This window comes from Scleropages formosus, chromosome 22 (assembly GCF_900964775.1).
Source record: "Scleropages formosus chromosome 22, fSclFor1.1, whole genome shotgun sequence".
NCBI lineage: Eukaryota > Metazoa > Chordata > Actinopteri > Osteoglossiformes > Osteoglossidae > Scleropages > Scleropages formosus.
Genome location: NC_041827.1, coordinates 16,671,888 through 16,694,721, shown reverse-complemented (window position 1 = coordinate 16,694,721; position 22,834 = coordinate 16,671,888). Strand labels below are relative to the sequence as shown.

The window sequence follows — 22,834 nt, the reverse complement described above, 5'->3', positions numbered from 1 at the left end:
GCTGTATAAATGGGCAAATAATTGTAATCTTAATATTGTATGTTCCTTTTGAGAAAAGCATCAGCTAAGTAAATAAATGTACCTGCAGTGTTTTATTAAAATTCTGCACAATTCAAAAACACAAGTCATTCACAAATAGTTTCAATATGTCTCCATTGTCAACAGTTAAGTTTTGTGAATGAGGTTCCACAGAGTTGTGAGAATTACATTAACACAAAGCATGTTTTTCCCAAAGAAATAAAATGTATTTTAGTCAGAAAGACCAAGTGAGACCCTTTAAACTGGATCATAGCACTAATCTCCCCAACATTTTAAAAATTTTACAAATAAAATACTTTTTAAAAAATACTTTGCTATGTAAATTATCAAATTATTTCAATGTGAGCATGAATTATGAAATTGGAGGTGCTGTGCTCTTACAGATTTAACACTGTGCAGATTACACCGAATGACCCTTTAAACCTGTTTAACATTCAACTCTCATCCGCCGTACAGGAAGATTGGTGCAAATGAATCAATGCTGACAATGTTTCCTAGAACTTAATCCTGTGAAAATGTACAAGAAAATAAACATGATCCATACAAATCTCTGATTGTTGAGGGCAGGAGAATTACCGACGGCAGCTAAATTTCATAGAACTGTGGACATTATTTTTCTCCTCAAAACAAGTGATCTATGAAAATAACATGTAAAGTCAAAGAAACTTTTTCTTTTAAAGCCATTTTGGGCACACAAACAAGAGAACTAGCTCTCCCCACCAATGAGGTACACGGCACACATGTACAGTGCATATTATAAAGACCAAAGCAGCACCAGAATCACCAGGACTCCTCCCCACTCGTGAATGCAGACCACATCCATTGTAACACACAGTCTGGACACCAGTCCCACGTTCTCAGGTTTGACAAATTAAATTTAAAGCGACACCATGATTGCTCATTACTTTGTGTAATCCCACCCCGGCAGAGGCATGAACAGGGTGCTCGTCCTTTACTCGTCCAGTTGACAGCACAAGACCCTGATTACCGACCTCAGCTTTCAGTCTTTCTTTTTTAATGCCTAGTGTTACCATAACAGGGTCTGAAAATTCTGAAGCAATAAAATCAAAGCAGTAATAAATACATACCTTGAAAGATCCCTTTGAAACAAAAATGGGGGGGATTAGCGTTTAGAACAGTACTTCTCAACCACTGCGACCATTTTTCGTGGCATACTGTGCACTTTGCTATAAATACGACCAGCTACCTTTGGAAGGAAACTGGGAGGATCAACAGATGGAAGAATAAGATACCGTTTTGTCACAGACCAAGAAAACAGAATGGCTTCGGCAGGAGTCTGCCCGAACACAGGTGCAGGAGTGTGTGTGTGTGTGGGAAGTGTCCCTGAGAGAAGTCCATCACTGTCCCACATGCCTTGACATCAGGTCAAAGGTGAGGAGGGACGGTCTGCAAAGCATCCTCTGAACTACGATGTATATTAACATTCTGAAAGAGAATAATGGAAAAAATAAACAGGTGAACATACAGCACTTTATTAATAACCCTAATTACTAATAAATCTGATGAGTTGTCATGGCACCTCATGGAGGAAGAATTAACATGTGCCAAATACCACCTCAAATGTACTTAAAACATGACATAAAAACATTATGACAAACACATCCTCCTCTAGCTGCACAGACGGGTGTCGTGGAAGAACCGCACAAACTGACATCTCACAGAAAATGGGAAATCAAAAATGCGGTAAAACAAAAGCAGGATCCAGCTACGGGTGAGACAGCGCAAGGGGTTTTCATCAAAAGTGGGGAAGTAAAAACAATCATTTTAATTTGCAGATGCTGGCCATAGCAGAAAATCCAGGTTTTTCCCTTGTTCATAACATTTTGTTTGTTTTATCTGAAAGCAGTGGTTAAGTTACCAGACTGCTGCTGTTACCCATCTCTCAGTGCCCAGGGGGAGGAGGATGAAATAGCGTTTCTCTATTCACCATTCTCCACATTTCTGTACTACAGGAAGAGTGCAGACGTGTTGTCTGACACACATGCAGCACACGGAAGCATGGGCGTTCAGTTAAAGCGATTCATTCATTTCCTGAAGAGCTATGTCTGTAGAAAGTGCTGTGCATCAATAACTATATATTAGAAATATAGAAAAAAGATATATATTGGTATATATAGAAAAAGGAGCTGTCCATCAGTCTCTGTATAGCGAAGAACCCCGAAGTATGTGCTACTCAAGGCCACCAAAATGACATCAGACCATGTGTAGTTACACCTGCAAAGTATGTGGGGTGGGGGGAACTTGGAGATACAAACATGGGCACAAATGGCTGTTACATGTGCAGAATACTCCACCCCCCATCCCCCACATGTAGCTGTATGAGGGGTCTATTGTACGGATGGGCTGGTTATTCTGCTGGGAAAACAAAGTGTGGAAAAAGATCCAGTCGAACGGGCTTCAGAATATCTCCCCTGTTCAGTAGCCACCTGTCACTTATTCTCCGTGAGAGGAGCTCTAACCCCAGAGTGCAGGTGGCCGATAAAACTGGCACGGAGCGCATGTTTGATGAGACCGGTCCTTTGACATACGCGTACGCTTTCTCTAGCACACAGGTGAAGTGTCTTCATTGGAACAAGCAGTAGAAAGTTTTATGGCACCCAGTGCCCCACGCAGTGCAATGTGGGCCTACCTCTGGTTTATCTCTGTGTGTATTCACTGCATCCACGTTAAGGGATATGGACTCCACCTTGCAACCTGCAGACACAACATGAAAGTTCATTTTTATGTGGTTTTTCTGTGTGAAAATGTCACGCCCTTCAAATGCGGGGCTTCGGAAGGAGCATGGTACTTCACGGTGCTGGGTGAGAAGTGCCAGGATGACCACAAACCCCTATGCAATAAAACAATGACTTACACACACGCGCACACACACACAGAGAGCTATGTAGGGAATGCTTACCGTAAGCTACTGGTGTGAGCTTTAGCACCGTGTGCAAAGGGCACTTCAAATAAGGCAGCTCGTCTGCAGGACAAAGACAAAAGGGATTCAGAAAAATTAAACTAACGCTGAACACTTAGCTGGTCACGGCACACATGCAAATGGGGCAACAGGAGAACAAGGACGACTTTTGGATCATGGGGGGTCTGACCTGCAGACTTGTCCAGGAAATAGGCGAGGAGACAGCGCATGACAGCCTGGTGGCAGATGACCAGCACATTCTCCTGACGCTCCAGCTCCATGATGACCGGCTCCAGCCGCTGAACCAGGTCCTCGTAGGACTGTGTGGACACAGCGTTCATCACTTGCAAGATACAGATCTCTTAAAACTACTGAACCTGTATAATACAAAGGGAACGTTCTTTGGCAGCAGGTACAAGCGAGACCGGGAAACTCGGCACATTTGGACACTCATCAGCCTTCCCTTTCGAATTGGAAATCTGCGCTTCTCCACAGGGTTTTTCCCAAAGCCCCCGTAGGGATGACTGGGTTTGTGAGTTCCAGATTATTGTGCTTTGCTTCCAGTGTTTTGAAGAGGAAACGAGTGTGATGGAGATGAAGCAACAGGAGACCACAGATGTTCCAGTGCAGTCTACTCAGCAAGCTCTGCTTTTTACAGTCCACTCTAATGACATGACTACACCATCAGCAGGGCCAGTTGGACACCTGAACAAACCGATGGACATCATTAGGCACCTGGTTATGGTTAACTAACAAAATAAAGCTGCAGGGGTTACCTTTTAGTACCTAGCCAGGGGAAAGACGGTTTGTTTTTTCATTTTTGTAATTTAGTTTTACAGACAGCACGGAGTTACTGCAACACACAGGTAAAGAGAGTACACTGTGTCCACATACATGGAGTGGAGGGCTCAAGGTCCAAAGGTTCCGATATATGACTGGTGCGATCACATACCACTTTCTAATAACTTCCAGAAGGGTGTCCAGACATTGCAGAGTTTGTTGCAACTGTCATGCAAAAAGGGGGGAAGGAGATTTGGTTTGACATGATTCTCAAAGCCCTTTACCTCTCCCTTGGGGTAGCGATAGCGGTACTTGTCCTGGTCCCGCAGGGCGAACTCCAGAGGATAGTTCTCCTGGATCTCTTCGTACATCATCTCCTCACACACGCCCTGGTGACCGAGAACCATGGACACACAGAAAGGGTACATTAGGGAATTCTACATGAGAATTAATAAAAAGAGCTTTTCATAAACCCGCATGTACCCATGTAACGCAGTTCGTAAGTCGCATAAACAGTGATGTGTGTGTATAAACTGGTAGGAATAAAGACTTCTATTTTGTTATGGGTGTGAAAAACAGAAGCCCAAAACTTGTTTATTGAACTTGCTTCTGAAAAATTAAATATATAAAATATTTGAATTTCAGTAGGGGGTGCGGTGGCGCAGTGGGTTGGACCGCAGTCCTGCTCTCCGGTGGGTCTGGGGTTCAAGTCCCGCTTGGGGTGCCTTGCGGCGGACTGGCGTCCCGTCCTGGGTGTGTCCCCTTCCCCCTCCGGCCTTACGCCCTGTGTTGCCGGGTAGGCTCCGGTTCCCCGTGACCCCGTAAGGGACAAGCGGTTCTGAAAATGTGTGTGTGTGTGTGTATTTGAATTTCAATTTCTTTGAAGTTTGCAGTGTAAAATGATTGATGATGATGATGACGGGCGTGCCGTTGAGTCGACCCTGACTCATAGGAACCGGTTGCGCAGTCTGCAAAAGCAAGGGAAGAATGGAAGTGGTTTGTCAGTTAAAATGTTTAAAACCCTACATATGAAAATTGGACGCATGTCCTGGGAATGTAACCCTGATGTAGGTATGATGAATGGTGAAGTGAAGCTGCCCATTCAGACACAGAAGTGCAAGACGAGGGTTACGACAAGGTCGGTCGCTGTCTTATTACCGCATCGATCTCATTAAGCGCCTTCCACTGCTCGTAGGGCACGCTCAGTGCCTCGGCCGTCTGGATGGTCCTCTTCATCTGACTTGTCCACACCTTCAGATCCTTGATATTCTGGTCCTGGATAAACTTTGCCAAATATCTGGCAAACTGGGCAGATCAAGAGAAGAAAGTCAAAAAGTGGAAAACAATTCAAAGTCTATTGATTTGGTATTATTTCCTAGAAAGTAAAATGGAATGTAGTAAAAGGGGTAAAGACATAGCGTTAGCCTTAAAGTGCCACAGTGAAAGCTAACAAACAGAGTCAGACGGAAAGCTTCGCAAAAGGAACATGCCTCCTTGCCCCGCAAGGACAGTCCGGAGTCTCCCCCGATGCGGCCCTTGACGTTGAGATCGCTCTCTCCGTGACGGCACAGGTAGATGGAGCGTGGAGTGATGTGGATGTTCATCAGGTAGTACACGATGCGACTCTGAATGTGGTCCAGGACTCGGTTCACCAGATACCGTCGGCCCACATCTATGATCTTGATGAAAGACAGCTCCCTGTGAACAGTACACATTGTGTCGGATAAGGATCCGCCCTTATCTCACTGCACACAGCTATTGGTCCAGCCCAACTCTCTCCAGTCTGGTCTTCCAGCCTTCACCATCAAGCCTCTCCAGCTGATAGAGAACATTGCTGCACGAGGTTTGTTTCACCTATCGAAGTGCTCCCATGTATCTTCCCTCCTCGTCTCTCTCCTTAGGCTTCCTGTAGCTGCCTGTATCAGGTTCAGGACTCTAGTCGTGTCCCATAACACCAACTAAGAACCTGATCACCTGCTACACCCCAACCAGACTGCTACACTCCTCCACCCCTTGATACCTGGTGGTGCCTCACACAAGAGGCCCAAAATCTAAAGCCCTAAGGTTCTCAGTTCTGGCTTCAGCTGGTGTAATGAGCTCCCTCTGTCACTCAGAACTGCTGAATCTCTCTCAATATTCAAGAAGCTTCTCAAAGCACTTCTCTACCAGATTGACTTCTCTCCTGTTTACCTAGCTGCATAAACTTGCAGAACATTAACTGTTAAAATTATATAAAAAAAATATTAACTCTATATGCAGGTACTCGTATAATGTGCTCTGGCAAAAATGGTGGCGTTGCAATAATTGAGTGTAATTTGAAAAATGCACTTTTTGTTGAGGTTCTCTGCCAAGGCACCTGACAGCATAGTGAGTAGAGCTATTGCCTTCAGACCCGAAAAGTCACAGGTTCGAATTCCGACTACTGCTGTAGTACCTTTGGGCAAGGTACTTACCCTAAATTGCTACACTAAAAATTACCAAGCTGCATAAATGGATATATAATTGTAACTTGTTTGGACCAAAGTATCAGGAAAAAGAATAAATGTTAACATTTAGTCTGAGCTGTAAGTCACTTTGGAGACAAGCATCTGCTAAATGCATCAACATAAAATGGATCTGCTGTGGCACTTCTAGGAAAGTTACTCAGTCACTGAATTAGTACAGCTGAACAAATGTGTAAATTATAAACTTAATTGTACTTCACATCAGAAATAGTAATAAAATATAACTTCTTGTTGGGGCCAGACCTTGTTCACAATTACCCAAGACCTTATCGCTACACAACCACATATCTGGTGCTCTGGTGTGCTATTAAGTGTGGCAGCAGTCCAAGAACATTCCAGAGAGAGCCTCACCTGTCCAGGTCCTCATCCAAGGTCTGGTATGAATTCTCGTAACACTTGATCCGCTTCATGAAATCCTCGATTGCTTCGTCTGTGTTGCAGTCAGTGTAGTCAGGGCTGCCCAGCTTCACTTGCTGATCACACAACAGAGACACAGAAATCAGACATATATTTTAAACTGCAGGCTTATCACCGCACAAAGAATGATCAATCAATAATCTTAGGCAAATGACTAACTACTGTCGTTTACATGAGCTGTTAAAGGACAAACATACTGGCGGTGTTACGAAACCAGCGCCGGTTCCTTACCACAATATTCTCTGCAATGACGTCAGGGTCTTCGCAGACTGACTCCACAAAGAACACCTGAGAAGAAAAGCCAAGCATATAATATCCTTACCGAGACATCACAGAAAATGGGCAGCGACACACAGTACATACACACACCAGTAGAGGCAGAGGTTCTGTCCTACCTTGTAGCCGTTCTGCTCGGCAAACCTGACGATGGTCTCCCTCCTCTCCCTCGTGGTGTTGGTGGCATCAAACACCTTATTTGGGTAAAAGAATATGACCATAAATGTTACCCACTTTATCATCATCCATACTTTATTTTCTGACGGTTGAAATACAGTGGTTCAAACACACGAATACATCATCACAGAGCACCATATGTAACCAGAAAGGTTCTCCGGAGAAAAAAAAAGGCAAGCCCACCGCCACTTGACCTCCCTCTTCCCCGAGATACTGCTGGACATCGTTCAGCGCGGCTGACGCACACTGCCTGTGAACATCACAAGGGTGGATTCAGTTCAAAAGGAAGTGACAGCATCAGCACCATTTATAAATGCAAAGGTCACTGAGGTCAGAAAGGCAATGTCAGAGGGGAACCAGTCTCACTTTCTGATCTTCAAGCCCTCTTCGTTATCTGGACGGAAGAACTCGAATGATTTGTAGATCTTCACGCAGTCCCTACGGTACTGACCAACGTTGAACTCTGAAAAGAGAGGCCAGAATATACTGTTTATTGTATCTGAAGGAACCATTACACTGGTCTAAAAACATCAGTGCGACTTTGTACAGGGAAATCGGTTTCTACAAGAGGTACCAACTCGCACCTTTTGTGGGTACGCCAATCCAGTTCAAGTATCGGGTCAACTTCTTGGAGATGTACGTCTTTCCTCTGGCTGGAAGGCCTACTGTAACAATTAGGGTCGGGCAGTTGGTCATGCACACTGCGAGAAAAAGAAGAAGGAGAGAGGTTTGTTTGAGCACCACTTCGCAATGGGACTATGAAAGGGGGGAGTGACGCTGGACAAATGCTAGCGCACCACATCTGTGAAGAAGACAGGAAAGGAATTTAATGTTTCTATGTTATTCTGATATCATGAGATTACGTAAAATGATGCTTTAATGGCATCACCTCCCACAAGCAGCACGAGGCCTATTCGGAAAATTAAGCACGAGCTGTTCGCCCAGGCTGATGGCACACGTAACATTCATTCATTTAGATGACGCTTTTCCTCGAAAGGAACTTGTTACAATGTTAAGGCAACAAAGATCCCAGTTACTATAGCCGGAGGTGGGGATCGAACCTGCGACCTTTGGTTCCAACCACTATGCTACCAGCTGTCCTGAAAGTTTTTTTTTAAAACTGCTCTGCAGAATTAACATTTATTCAATAAGATGACACCTTCTCCAAAGTGACTTACAATGTTAAGTGTCTAACAACTACTTACCAATTCATACAGCTGGACAATTTTTTTTTTTTTTCACCGGAGCAATTTAAGGTAAGTACCTTGCTTAAGGGTACTACAGCCGAAGATGGCAATTGAACCTGCGACCTTTGGGTCCAAAGACAGCAGCTCTAACCACTGCCTTGAGTAAAGAATCCTTCCGACATCTTTTTGTCATGCTTTTCATTTTTCTTTTTCTGCTTTAAGGAAGTAAAGAAATATAACTGACTCACACAGATGTATCATAGCACTTCACACATTTTGACACTGCTACAAAGAATTGCGCAACCCGACTCAGAGAGACCAGGAAAAAAATGTCTGTGGTCTGGTCCCAGTCCCAAACCCCTCCTAAATGAGCAATGAACGGAATTTGCCCCAGCTTTACCCCAGCAGGGACCAGATAATCTGTAGAATAAATGCATATGGGTTTGGTGCCATGAGTATCAGAAATTACTCTGCGACGCGCACGCTGAAGGGGCAAAGTGATGTCGACCTTTTCCCTAACGTACAGAGCAAATAAAGCGAAACTAGTAGGCTCTTTATGCAAATTCAGATAGTAATCCAGTAATCCATGCTACTGGAACTGGGTGAAAGGGTACTTCATCCCTCCAACATGCTGGCAGTAAGACAATGATCATGTAAAACGCCAGCCTTGCTGGATTTTAATTTACTTCCCATACAAAAAAACCCACAAAAAAAAAAAAAAAAAAAAAAAAACCTCAGCCCAGAGAAGTCTGTATGGTCCACACCAGAAGCTCTCTATACAAATGTGAAGTTGACTCAAATGTCCGACAATTTCCCTCAAAAGCTCACATTTAACTTGCGCAATAAATCACGTTAATTGCGGAATATCCAGTCCCCGCTTTTGGAACAGTTCCATGAGTGCGATACACTGTAACCTTTCACTCTATCTGTTTTTGTGCATTTTCTGGGTACAATGTTTCTGCCTCTATGTTGTTCAACACTCCTGTTCTGTTGGTGGTATTAAAAAATGTCTTTATTATTGGTATAAGACTGGGAAGCACGGTGGCACACTGAGAAGCGCTGTTGTCTCACAGTGTCTGGGTGGCGCGAGAGAGCGTGGGTTTGATCCCTGCTCAGTCTGTGTGGAGTTTCCATTGTCTCCCTGTTTCTGTGGGGTGCTCTGGTTTCCTCCCACAGTCCAAAGACATGCTGTTCAGGTTTCCCCCATAGTGTGTGAGTGATAGAGTGTGTTCCACTGATGTAGGGATGAGTGACCCATTGTAAGTAGTGTAAGTCACCACCATGAATAAGGTGTGTGGGCTAGAAACACTATATAGTATCCGTTGTAAGTTGCTTTGGAGAAAAGTGTCTGCTAAGTGAATAAATGTATTGTTCTCACTCCAAAAAGACTTTCTGGCATGACGCCTGTGTCTGCAGAAGAATTGTAAAAATGTTCTAATGTAAGATTTATTCATTTAGCTGATGCTTTTCTCCAAAGCGTCTTATTAAAATAATTCTACTAGAGTAATTTAGGGTATATACCCTACTCGAGTGTACGACGGAGGTGAGGCTCGAACCTGCGACCTTTGGGTCCAGAGACAGCAGCTTTAGCCACTACGCTACCAGCTTTATTCTGTATAATTTAAGGCGACAGAACCCCGCCCCCCCCGCGGTGACTCCCGCAGGATGACGGAGTCGGAGACCAGCGCGCGCCGCGTCGCGGGACGAAAACCCACCGTCTGTCTGTCCGCAACGTTTCCAACGCCTCACCAAATGTACTTCGCTCCACCCACTGAATGTAGTTAACGCTTCTATCCGCGCCACTCACGCGATGCATGACGATGATGCAAGTTTATTTATTTTTTACAGTGTTTTATTAATTAATAATAAAAAAAAAATCCGGGATCACGAACTGTGACAGTCAGTCATAGCTAGCTGAGGGAGCCACTGTCTCTCTTCTTAACCAGCAGCTGCACGAGCAGAGTAGAACAAAAAAAAATGGCATGATAATGGCGCTAACATCTGCCACCCGGGCCGGAACACGCGTGTGTTATAACAGACTAGCGCAGAGCAGAGGCGGCTATGCGCAGCTTGCTCGCGAACGCGGCAAACCACGCAATGAAACGCCACACCGCCTCAGTCAGTCTCTCTCTCTCTGACTCTCTCTGTGTCTGTCTTTTACTCACCTTTTCTCTGAGAAATGTGTTGTTCCGGATGCCCGTTTTTATACGGCATCCAGATTTTCTTGAGCGGGTTTTGAGTCAGCTGCCGTGGGGATGTGACCAGGGGAGGTGTCCCCGTGCGCTCCTCCGTGGAAGCCATCGCCGATGCCTCTCCGCGAACTCACCGCGCGCCTTTCCGACACTTCGCAGCCGAGCGGCGGGACTGGCAGCACTGCGGGGTCCGGGAGTACCGTAATAACGCGTACCGTAATGCCGCGAATGTACGCGCGCGTGAAAACAGCTACAAAAACTACGATAGCAGATAAAGTTTCACACAGCTACTCGTGTTACGAACTTTGGTTCATAAGCAGAAAGAGACCAACTGTACTTTAGAATCACCCGTCTGCATCAAGTCTCTCTCTTTCTGCAAATCGTATTTTCTATGAGATGATCATGTACGTCGCTTTGGAGAAAAGCTGCATCTAATAAATCAACTGTAAGATGTAAACATCGGCGAAAATAAAATTGCAAAAAGCTAAACGGCTCTCGGAGTTATAAGCCGAACATTGTTTAATATTGTAATATTCAATATCATTATTAATAATATTTCAAGATTCAAGAGTTTATATAAATTATTGTCATACTTACTAGAACAGTTCGCTGCACCATACAAATTCTTACTTTGTGAATCCTCTCAGCAGCCTATGGCATAAATTATAAGGACTTAAGGAAAGAAAAACACAAAGGAAAACACAAGGCGTAAAACAAATTCTTATTTAATAAATAAATAATAAATATTAATAAATGCTATTAATATTTTAATGTGGTTAGTAAATTACTTGTTATGTTTTTTGTAGTCTTTGCAGTTAAATTCTAATTTAGTTTTTCGGTCGGTGCTCTAGTATTATGAGCATTTTATGCGCGCTGCCACAACCCCATTTATCTCTGCACTGAAACGTTCATTGCGCGAATTGGCACAGAACTTCCTTTACATAAATGTACTTAGAAAAATCCCAACATAATATATGCATTTGCTCTCTTCAACTGTCCCAACAGGCATTAGTCCTCCATGTCTCACAAAACCTTTCACTGGAGCACATTTTAACAGTATAAAATAATGTACTGCTTAAGTAACTGGCCATTACGGCCACATATGTTGGTATAAATCCCATGATGGGAACACCTGATTACCATGAGCTTAACTGTTTCAGTAGAAATACTGAGCTTCAAAAACATATTATGTTTGCCTTGAACATTTTAATGAAAAACACAAATAAAAGCAAGAGCTTTTACACAGGAGTTTACATGGTTGCAAAGTAAGCAGCATGTGCACCATAGTAATAGTATAGTTATAGTAGCATTTGATTATGAGCTGCCTTATATAGCATTAATATGTTTTCCCCATTTGCTGGAGTTTCTGAGATTGATTCTCACAATCCAAAGAGATGCCCGTTATATGGACTTGTGACACAGTGAGTGAGTGAGTGTGAGAGAGAGAGAGAGAGAGAGAGAGAGAGAGAGAGAGTGTGTGTGTGTGTGTGTGTGTGTGTGTGTGTGTGTGTGTCAATTCCTGAACAGTACCTGACAAGTTTCAGTTCCTCACAATCATCTACTGAATGTTCTGGTTCTTAGTGTTTGACACACTTAGAACTTAGCTTCTGTCCCAGTGGTAAGCCCTAAAACAATACCCTGCTGGTGTGGTACAGTGATTTGTGGTTTGGGATTTTGCAGATCAAGGATGATTTCAACATTTGCTGCTGTCTGGCGGATGTTCTTTGGTACATAACACCAGACATGTTTGTTCTTCATTAAGCTGTGACTCACTTCAGTAACAGAAAATGACTCATCATTCAGTATCGCAGTGAACATAACAGGTCATTTCTTTATCAAACTCTTTTTTTCCTGGATCACAATAGACTGCCAAGATACTACAAGTTTCTGGTACCACAGACTCAACATAACAGTAAACATCTCTCCATTCACCACTTCTGCTATTAAAATCTTCATTCAATAAATAAAACCATCACATCTGCTATGCCTTCACTTTAATATACCCAACAAAATTTATTTTACTAGTCAAACTCTTTACTGCTTGTAGTGAAGCACGAAAAACTAGAAACTTTTGATCTGCTGGGACCCCCATTGTATAACTACTCAACAGAGTAAATCTAAAGTAAACTTGTTTTTCTATGGGAAATATGGATCTTAAGACAAACGTTTAAGAGTCTGTATAACATCTTAACAAACTGCTCTAAAATAAAGGATGAAGCACAGACACATTAAGCAATTGGACCTTCTAGAACTCTTCTTTACATTTAACAGACACCTTTCTCCACAGTAACTTACAACATCAAAGTACATGAAATTATTTGCCCATTTACACAGCTAGATAACTTTTAGTAGAGCAATTTAAGGTAAATACCTTGCTCAAGGATAATACAGCCCGAGGTGGGAATCGAACCTGCAACCTTTGGGTCCAAAGACAGCAGCGTTAACCACTATGCTAGCGATGGAGCTATTGCACTTTAAATTCTGACCACAGAGCGGCGCTCTAAGCCAATTATATCTGTGCTCAAATTTCGCTTCTGCCAAGTAGGCCAAAGGTCTCAACTCCGGGAAAGCTGTAGTCTTGTCTGTGCTTTTGGCATCTTCAATGTTTCTCAAATAACGAGTCACACACGACTCTGCGGTGATTTCTGCAACGTAAATACAGCACAAAATGCAGTTTTTTTTAAACACGTACTCATAAATGAAGCGAGTTTACAGGGCAAATGTTGATGTTTTATATTTTACTTATCCTAATTTATCGCATCCTAAAATCATACTTACCTATAGTATAGAATGTCACACATATTCAATTTTATTGCTACAGCTCCAGCACAGTGTTACGTTGCACGTATGTTCTGACTATGGCAGCCGGAGTAAAAGGAACATTTTTATGGTCACTGGAACTGGTTAGAGCTGGTTTTCGTGTAAACGTGCAAACTGTTACAAACAAGGCCTGGTCTTGCAATAATAACACAGTTGTGATAATCACACAGTCGAACACAAGCCAAGAGTTTCTTTGTCCTTGATGACGCAGCCCGCTACAGGACTTCAAGTCGTGGGCGCAGAAACATAGGCGGCGTAAGCGAAACCGCGCATGCGCAGAACGTGCCGACCCGTCACCAACGCTTATTAGTTATTAGTCTTATACAGTGTTTACTGGGCAGCGCTCAGCTTTATTATACAGTGTCCACTGTTTCTCATACAGTGTTTAAGTGTGCAGTTTTTCGCTTTTATTATACATAATTTAGTGTACAGCGTTTACTGTTTACGGTGTTAGTGTATACATACAGTGTTAATCATGTTCAGTACTATCTGACAATCATTGCCACAGTGCCGGGTTATTGTACTCTACCGGCAAATAGAATATTATTTCTATAATACTTTTATAATATTACAATATTTATAATATTAATTCTAAATCTCCGTTTGTTGTAATAGTATTGTATTCGGCGGTTTACTCGTTTATTATACTACGTAGCATCACCATATGCATATCTGTGCAATCATGCAAGAATTCGGTAGTAGATATTACGACATACGACATGAACCAAAATCAGAATCATCATGTCAGTCTTTTTTTGTGCTACAGATTACAAAAAACAGAAGTGAAGACGGCTGAGTGAGTGCAAATGAGAACTGAAACCACAATTAATTTACAGAGAAAACGTTGCGCGTTATTATACAAGACAAGTGGATATAAATCAGTAGTATTGCGCTAAATTAGAGCGATTAAGTTCAAATGGGTTCTGAGTCCACGTGCTCCTAACACGGACGGACCACCGCCGTCGCGCGCGGTCTGCCGGTCGTGTAAATGCGGACCCCACCCCCCGCGAGCTGCGCGGCTCGCGCACGCACCGCTCCGGCCCAGTTCACACCCCGCGCACAGAAGCGTTCCCAGGTGGACATCATTCACCATAGTCTAGAAAGAGCCACCGGACTCGGCGTCGCAGACATGATGAATAACCGGTCCAGACGGCCACAAATCCTCCCACGCACGACACAATCCACAGGATTAAAAAGTGCAACATCAGGGAGAGCCGAGCCGATCTGAGCCGAGCTGCAGCTCCGACACACTGACGCACATTTTACACACACCGCGGTCCAGCCTTTGCTCCATCCATGTCCCTTCACACTGACTGCACCTACTGCATGTGGCTTACAGTGGCACAGGGACAGTCCTTGGAGAATTTCAGCCCCAGTCCCCATTGTTAAAGGTTCAGAAGTGGTTGAGCTACTGAGAGCTGCACCCTTTGTTGTTGCAAGTTTAATTCCTTAATCGCTGCCCCACCTGCTGTGCAGTACATCACTGTACACCTCGGCAGAGAATGACACACTGGTCAGCGGTGACTGTGCGAGTGACAGACACATGCCTCACAGTGCCACTACCTTGTTAAGAACACAGCCTGAGTTTCATAGCCATCAGAAAATACGTTATAATCCCTAAACCAAAGACAGGCCTCTAACACATTCACATTAATACCCGTTAATAAACCCATATCCCCAGTCAAAGACATCATCTACAACATTAATGTTATGTTGCCAGAAAATCTTGCAGGACTTTCCTGGAAATTTGTTCAAAACTCTCAAAGTGAATTTTGACTATGCAAAGACATCCATTTTTCATTGATTTTTTTAACCTTTTTATTGCACAAATAGCAGGGGGTGCGATGGCGCAGTGGGTTGGACCGGGTCCTGCTCTCCTGTGGGTCTGGGGTTCAAGTCCCGCTTGGGGTGCCTTGGGACGGATTGGCATCCTGTCCTGGGTGTGTCCCCTCCCCCTCCGGCCTTATGCCCTGTGTTGCTGGGTAGGCTCCGGTTCCCTGCAACCCCGTATGGGACAAGCGGTTCAGAAAGTGTGTGTGTGTGTGTGTGTGTGTGTGTGTGTGTGTGTGTATGTATGTATGTATGTATTACACAAATACCAACCAGCCACTTGTCCCAAGTGGGGTTGCAGTGAGCCAAAGACTGTCCTGTCCATGCCCACAACTCAACTGGCAACACCTGACTCTGCTCCAGCACCTGATTAACTGCTCACCCTTTAAAAGACCCTCCTCAGCTCCCATACCTTTGCAGAATCTTGTTAGGAACAACTGTCCTTCCTTGTGACTCCTCACTCATACGCATCTCCAGTTCACATTCTCCGGTTTTGACCCCCAGCTTTGTTTCTAGACCACGTCCAAGGATCTTCGTTTCAACGCCGATCGCCGTTCGACCGACTCTTCGCTTCGTCTCCTTACCTCGCCCATGGATTCCCGCTCTGACCCAGACTGCTGATCGACTGACCCTCTGCCTGTCCCTAATATCAAGAACTTGCCTGATCCTCTGACTCCAGACGAACGACTCCGCACCTGGGTCTTTCCGTCCCGGTTCTCTCAGCCTGTTGTGACAGAGACATTGTGCACAAGGCTGAAGGGATGGTACACACCCTGGACAGAACGCTAGTCCATTGCAGAGCCACAACTAGTTATCAAGGCACACAGTCAGGTGAAGGTATCAGAGCAATTTCAGGGCAAGTACCTTTGCTCAAGGGCACTACAGCTGAAGGCAGGGATTGAACAGGCAACTTTCAGAGCCAAAGGCAGCTGCTCCAACCACGACGCCACCAGCTGCCCTTATTACACAAATAATCAACCATAAACTATTGTCTGATAACAAGACCTTAGTATTTGCTGCTGGCAGTACGTATTACAGTGCCAAATTAGGAAATCTGATATACTGGAAGTAGCACAAAATGGCAAACTCATTCAGTCATTATTACTAACTGCTTGTCCCAATGCAGGGACACTGTGGTCCAGAGGCTGCCCTGGAGACACAGGGAATGAGGAAAGATACAACCTGGGTGCGAGTCCACATCACACACATCATCAAAAACTGCTTGTCCCATGCGGGGTTGCGGGGAGCCGGAGCCAAACCCAGCAGGAGGAGGGGACACACTCAGGACAGGACGCCAGTCCATCACAAGGCACCCCAAGCGGGACTTGAACCCCGAACCCACCAGAGAGCAGGACCCGGTCAAACCCACTGCACCACCGCACCCCCCTGGTGCCAGTCCCTCACAGGGAAATAACCCACACATTTATTCATTAAAAAAAACTGCATTAGCAAAGTATCTCTAATAATGTAAAAACAAAAGTCACTGCAACACTGTCTGGTTTGTGATAATTCTCTTTAGATGGACAGCTAAAAAGGTAGTGAACTGTATGAAACCCCTTGGCTGGAAGGAAGAAGATAAGGGTCAACAGACCAACAGCAAATTAGGGCACAACATACAGGTTTTTTTTTTAAGTATTTTCAAATCTTGTACAAAGAGTGTATTAAATCTCAAGAGAGATCCCATGCTTGTTAGCACCGTCTCCACAGTTATGGGCTTTGTTCCAGTAACTTACTACAACCAGGTTCAGCTAGGCACGCACACACAAGGGAGCTGCAGGTACGAACAAGAGTAAGAATTCTAAATACCACTTTAATATTCTACTCAGAAGCTGCCAAAACAGCTCTTTCCATCATGCTTAAGGCCAAAATAATCCTTGAAAAGTACTTTCCGCTTGCAGTGTTAACGGTACTATGACGTGTCAATGGATGTTTGAATGATAGTTTTGAGTGTTTGGTTTTGATGGAAGAGTAACGCAAAATTCTGGAGTGAAAAGGGACATTAAGACTTCAAAAGTGACCCAAATTTTAAGCGAAACCACACAGACTGTAATCTGGGTCTTGAAAAGGTCATACTCTAAAACAGGGGGTGTTTAGTCTTGACCATGGATGGTTAGAGCTTATGCACATTTTCATTCCAGCTAAACCAATAAGCATATAATTTTGTTACATTTACTGGTTTGCTCAATTTTGTTCTCTCACGGTAAACAGGCTGTTAGTGGTTTCAAGAGGGTAAGAAAACTTTGTCCACAGTGTAAATAAATATGTACTTGACACAAAGTCAGAAGCTGCCAGATTCAATAGTCAAATTAAGGCAAACAATGAATGTCACAGGATGTGCAAATTGGATCCATTATATAATTATATGTAAAATAATGAGAGATTTTGAAAATTCAGCATAGCTGTGCCAGAGGAAGACAAGATACTCTTATGAAATGACAGGTAAGGAATGAATACATTTATTCATTCAGCTGACACTTTTCTCCAAAGCAACTTACAATGTTCACTTACATCGAAACATCGGGCATCTACAGCAGTTCGTCGGTTCTTGGGCCCGAGGTACGATGAAGACTTTGTTCTTTTTAGTTGGACCATGTTGCTATTAATAGTGTCTTGTGTTACTGTATTTGGCTTTAAATTTTTTTTTTGTTTTTACCCTCGTAACCATGGCACCAATGCAAAAATATGATGCAAGTGATGGTGATGCATCAAAGAAAAGGAAAATGATCATGACTGAAACTAAAGCAGAAATAATAAAGTGATCGGAAAAAGGTGAAATGCCAACCAACACACTGGAAAAGCGTTAGGCTACAGTCAGTCAATTTTAAAGGACAAAGTGAAAATAGTGGACCATGTAAAAGGCTCTGTCCCGATGTATCTCTCTCTCTCTATTGTAAATACTTTAGTAACATTTATTATCTCTTTCTATGGCTCTCTCTATTATAAATACTGTAATTATATTTATTATTATTATTGTTATCATTATTATTGTATTATTATGTTTAAGATGTTTAGTGTATCTGGAAGTGTTTCTTTAATGTTTTTTATGCATAGAAAGGTACACTGTATACTAAGACAAACATCTGACTAACTGACGTTAGATACGAACGTAACTAACTGTTCCGACTTACGTACAACTTCTACTTAAAGACAAACTTAGGAACGGAACTCGTTCGAAATCCAGGACTGCCTGTGCTATTCTTCTTCTTCTTCTTCTTCTTCTTCTTATTATTATTATCATCAATTATTATTATTATTATTATTATTATTACCACATACCCCTTTTAAAACTGTACTGCTTAAGGAAAAGGACAAATGGATGGGAGGGAGCGCAAAGAATAAAACCTTTTGTCGCTGGATGTCGGAATATGTGAGGACAGTGCAATATTTATAAAACAACTCAATTTTTATGCACATATTCCTTTATGTTATACATACATAATTTTTGCACAAGCTGTGCAGCCCCTTGGTGGTCAAAATCATTACTGTCTGTGGAAGCTGTCGGTTGTTCCCACCACTGTGTTCGAGTCCCTTGCTGCCACAAGGTTTGATGCTTCGAGCTCGTAACACGAAGGACACGAATCATCAGCGAACCTCACGCGCGCACAGCTACGGTTCCGCGCACTCCGGCGGCCACGTTCCAGCTCGCGGACGACACGCGACACGTCATTGAAGTGACGTCATTCTGCAGCTCGCCGCAGCTCCAGGTGGGTTGTTCTTTCCAGCTGGTCTCTGTCCCCAGCTGTATGTGTGAATAACCTTGAGGCCAAGTTCGGACAGCAGCGGACAGGGCAAGACTACTGCACAGAAAATACACCGTCATACCACAGTAACCGCAGCACTGAACTTCCAAGTGCCTTGTGTCTCTCGGCAGCCTGAGCGTGATTCACTCCACTGTTTACTTTCGTTCTGTCCATGCCCTAGATATATAATAAATCTCAGCGTGAGCATAAATAGCAATGTGTGACGCTTCGGTTAACCCTGTAAAGAGTACCATACCACACTGCGGCCCTGATATATGAGTGATCAACAGTTTGTTCAAATCATACAGAACTTGTTGTCATTCTGCTCATTTACATATAGGTTTGGATTAAATAATGATTTAAATATTTGTCATCCTGTCAACAAGCAACCCCCGGACGTGAAGAGAGACGAACGTCCAGTGTAACAATACAGGCAGATATAACAGTATAATAAGGTACTGTATTACTCTGAAGGCCACCGCATCATTCGCCTCGGTCCTCTATCTAATAACATATTCCTTAAAGCACAAATCAGCTGCTAGGGTTGGGGAAAACACTATATTTACAAAAATACTAAATACATTCACTCAGTAACACACGCGGTAGCAGTACTGTTCTCAATCCAATATAAATATCTTCAAGGGGACTGAAGGTCCACCCGGAGGAGACGCGATCGATGGCTTTACGCGGAACTCGTCCACAGATGTTTTGCAGTCATTGTAGCGAACAGGAACTAAGGCGCACATGCGGACCCGAAGCAAAAACAATAATTTAAAAAACAAAAAAAAAAGCGATTAAAAGAAGATCAAATACGCGGGAGGCGACAGCACGCCTGCGCGCGACTCATGCGTGCGTGCGGGCGGATACGGTGATCCGTCTCCAGGTGCGGGGAACGCGCTGGAAGTTTCCGAGCGCGAGGCGCCTACGTGACGGAGCCAGGCTTGTTTACTACCGCAGCGGCGCCTCGCGGCAGCGCGAGCGACTCCGCGCCTCCGCGCCTCCGCCGACCCCTCCCCAACGCAACGGCGACGCCGGACGAAAAGCGGCGAAATGCGGGGCGCCTCCTTACCGCATTTGTCGCGCTCCTGCGTGCCGTGGGAGCGAGCGGACCCCCTCATGATCCGGGCTGTGCGGGAGCGGCGGAGCGGAGCGGAGCGGAGCGTCTCGACACGGCGGCGCTCGGAGGCGCGCAGAGGACGCGGAGCGCGCAGGCAGGAATTACTGTCACTTGGGCTCAGTGAGGAAACAGTCATTTAAACCACTAGGAAAAGGTGCCGCGGGCGTAACATGGGAGGGACGGCGACGGGTACGACGTGTCCAGCCTCCCCCGACCGTCGCAGCGAGGTTGATTTGCCCCCCGAGTAAAATATTATGTGTAAATAAATACATGATGAGCGCGGCTTTGCCTCCTGTTTTTGTTCCCCAGTCTCGCACAAGTTGTTACGTTGATCTTCGCGGACTTCACTTGTAAACATCAGGACATGTTCAGATGATATGTTGTATGTAACACGTTTCTCGGGCTATTTATTTTAATTAGAAATCTCACTCTTCAGCCAGATATCCTCATTTCAAGCGTTCAGTGCGATGGACTGGCGTCCCGTCCAGTGTACCGTGCCTCACACCCTCGATTTCTGGGATAGTCTCCGGACCACTGCCCCTCCCAGGTCAAGCGATAATGGATAGATGAATATCACCGTTATTTGAAGCAGTGATCTATTTTATGGTCCATGTTTTACGTTCTTAATCTCCTCCAAACACCTGTGTTTGTACTGATGTGTTATGTATTATGATGTATTATGATGAGTGACCCAGGGTAAGTAGTGTATCTAAAAGTGTAAGTCACCTTGGTGAATAAGGTGTGTGGGCTGATAACACTACATAGTATCCATTGTAAGTTGCTTTGGACAAAAGCGTCTGCTAAATAAATAAATGTAAATGTATTTATTTAATAAATGTAATTAATGAATGTGTTAATTCAAGTTCTGAATGCATACACTCCTATTAGTATGTGTGTAGAATATTTGTTGAAAATTTGAAATACAGATTTATTGGCTACACTATATAATGCAAAGGTAGATATGTCTCATGCGGTTGAATGACATCTGCTTAAGTATTGGAGGGAAAAAAATTTGTAGTACTCAAGTTGTACATAAGTTTGTTTGAATATCACGGGTTGTGCCCCCACAACCATATTGCATATATGGTCTCGTTTCAGTCCGTTCAGTTCTGCATTGGGTTGGTTGTCTTGTGCAAATTTATATTCACAGTAATCATGCAGTTTTGCTTCCAAGTTTTCGATGAAATAGCTGATAGTGTTAATACAGCAAGGCAACCGCTGCTCTTGGCAGCATGTGCCTTCAACTGACCAGACAAATAAACTTAGAAGTGTCCTTGAGGGGTGGGATCCACCCAGCTCTTCGACCTTGTCAATAGCTTGTACAGCATGTGATACTTAAAGGGCAGAAGCTATTTTAATACCCAAAATGATACCCTCTTCAGTACCACTTATCATAATGGTGGTTGGCACCCGGCAGATCCCTCGTTTCTGCTCCAGCAGCATTCAGAGCATTCAGCCAGTGTGAGAGATTTCAGAGAGATCTTATTTTAGAGTCTGGGGCAGAGGTCAGGCTGTTAGATACAGCAAGGGGAAAGGAAAAAACATAGTGCGTGGGGAAGCAGGCCTGAAGAAAACAGCAGGGTCGTGACATTTAAAATTCACCAAACTGCACCCACTGCAGCCTGCTGCGTTTTCGTATGGCAGTGCAAATTTCATCCATCTCTCCCACACATCACTTCTGCTGGAGGACAGAGTAACTCATGGGGTTCGAAAAGCTACCGTCACCCCGCCCCAGCCCAGCTGATTAGTGCTTCCTTTCAGTGTAGGTGTACATCTTCTTTTTTCTTGTTTTAACATAGGGGAACTTACTCTGCAGTTTACAGAAAGATTTTTTGAAAATATACTGAACAGTGCAATACTCATGACAGTTTTACATACTAAAATTAGTCTCCATGGATTGTAGTTGAACTCATTCTCACTAACTCAGCTAAAAGAAAAGACAGTACCTTCTTTATCATTTAAGCATAGGGTCCCTTTGATCTGGAGCCTATGCTTAAATGATAAAGAAGGTACTATCTTGTTCTTGTTATATTAGCATAGTGGAAAGCGCCGGAAAACATTGCCCGTCCACTAGGATTTTAATCCACACCTGCCAGAAATGTGTGAATTTAACTGGAATAGTTTTTATTATAGGGGGGTGTGGTGGTGCAGTGGGTTGGCCCGGGTCCTGCTCTCTGGTAGGTCCAGGGTTCAAGTCCTGCTTGGGGTGCCTTGCGATGGACTGGTGTCCTGTCCTGGGTGTGTCCCCTCCCCCATAGCCTTTTGCCCTGTGTTGCCGGGTTGGGCTCCGGCTCCCCGCGACCCTGTATGGGACAAGCAGTTCAGACTACGTGTGTATATATATTCTTTATTATAGTCTGGAAATAGATACAGACCTTGAAAGAGACACGGCTCAATATGCACTTGAATGCCAGACCCCTCACATTGTTTCAAAAGCATCTATGGGGCAAAGCCTTCCTCCTCTTGATACATAAATTTATTATTGTCTCATTCAGTTCCCCTTTTTCCCCATAAATAACCAATTTCCCTACTAAAATTTTGCTGTATTGGTACTCTTAGCTGGGTTAAAACTTTCCTTTTCTTTTTAGCAACAAAACAACATTATTTATACATACTTAAACAGATAATTAATTCACCCCAAACAATGTAATATTCCTTGAACGTACTTAATTGATAAGATACAAAAATAGTGAAAAGAATATGATTTTTTTCTAGCAAAGAAAACTGAGAACTTAAATGTATATCAGTCCAGAAGAGAGCTTTCTGCTTCTAAGGTATCTGTACAAGGACATGGTTAATAAAACCGAATATTAAAAAAAATGTTTTTAGATGATC

At 43.7% G+C, this 22,834-nt stretch overlaps 1 protein-coding gene across 2 annotated transcripts; it reads right to left on the bottom strand.

Annotated features, from left to right (window-relative positions):
- Positions 1-40: 40 nt before the first annotated feature.
- LOC108929837 (6-phosphofructo-2-kinase/fructose-2,6-bisphosphatase 4-like) lies at positions 41-20,284 on the bottom strand. Of its 2 annotated transcripts, none has more exons than XM_029247820.1 (14): positions 19,952-20,284; positions 7,698-7,814; positions 7,480-7,576; positions 7,297-7,363; positions 7,056-7,130; positions 6,892-6,948; positions 6,595-6,716; positions 5,230-5,437; positions 4,898-5,044; positions 4,024-4,128; positions 3,150-3,279; positions 2,960-3,022; positions 2,690-2,754; positions 41-1,485 (listed from the first exon to the last, which is right to left on the bottom strand). In XM_029247820.1, exons 1-14 carry the CDS (start codon positions 20,133-20,135, stop codon positions 1,426-1,428), a joined length of 1,497 nt encoding a protein of 498 aa, XP_029103653.1. In that variant the 5' UTR covers positions 20,136-20,284; the 3' UTR covers positions 41-1,425. The 2 variants fall into 2 exon arrangements, with proteins under 2 accessions (XP_029103653.1, XP_018600164.1); XM_018744648.2 differs by lacking the exon at positions 19,952-20,284 and adding an exon at positions 10,466-10,690.
- Between the last annotated feature and the right edge of the window lie 2,550 nt (positions 20,285-22,834).

What these genes read in the sequence shown, in the direction of transcription:
- LOC108929837 (XM_029247820.1), bottom strand. Translation starts at nt 20,135, where the DNA reads ATGACTGTTTCCTCACTGAGCCCAAGTGACAGTAATTCCTGCCTGCGC. An exon ending in TTGGATGAGGACCTGGACAG is followed by an intron (nt 5,438 to 6,594) that starts GTGAGGCTCTCT and finishes TACTGTTCACAG; the next exon opens with GGAGCTGTCTTTCATCAAGA. An exon ending in CGCTTAATGAGATCGATGCG is followed by an intron (nt 4,129 to 4,897) that starts GTAATAAGACAG and finishes CTCGGTCACCAG; the next exon opens with GGCGTGTGTGAGGAGATGAT.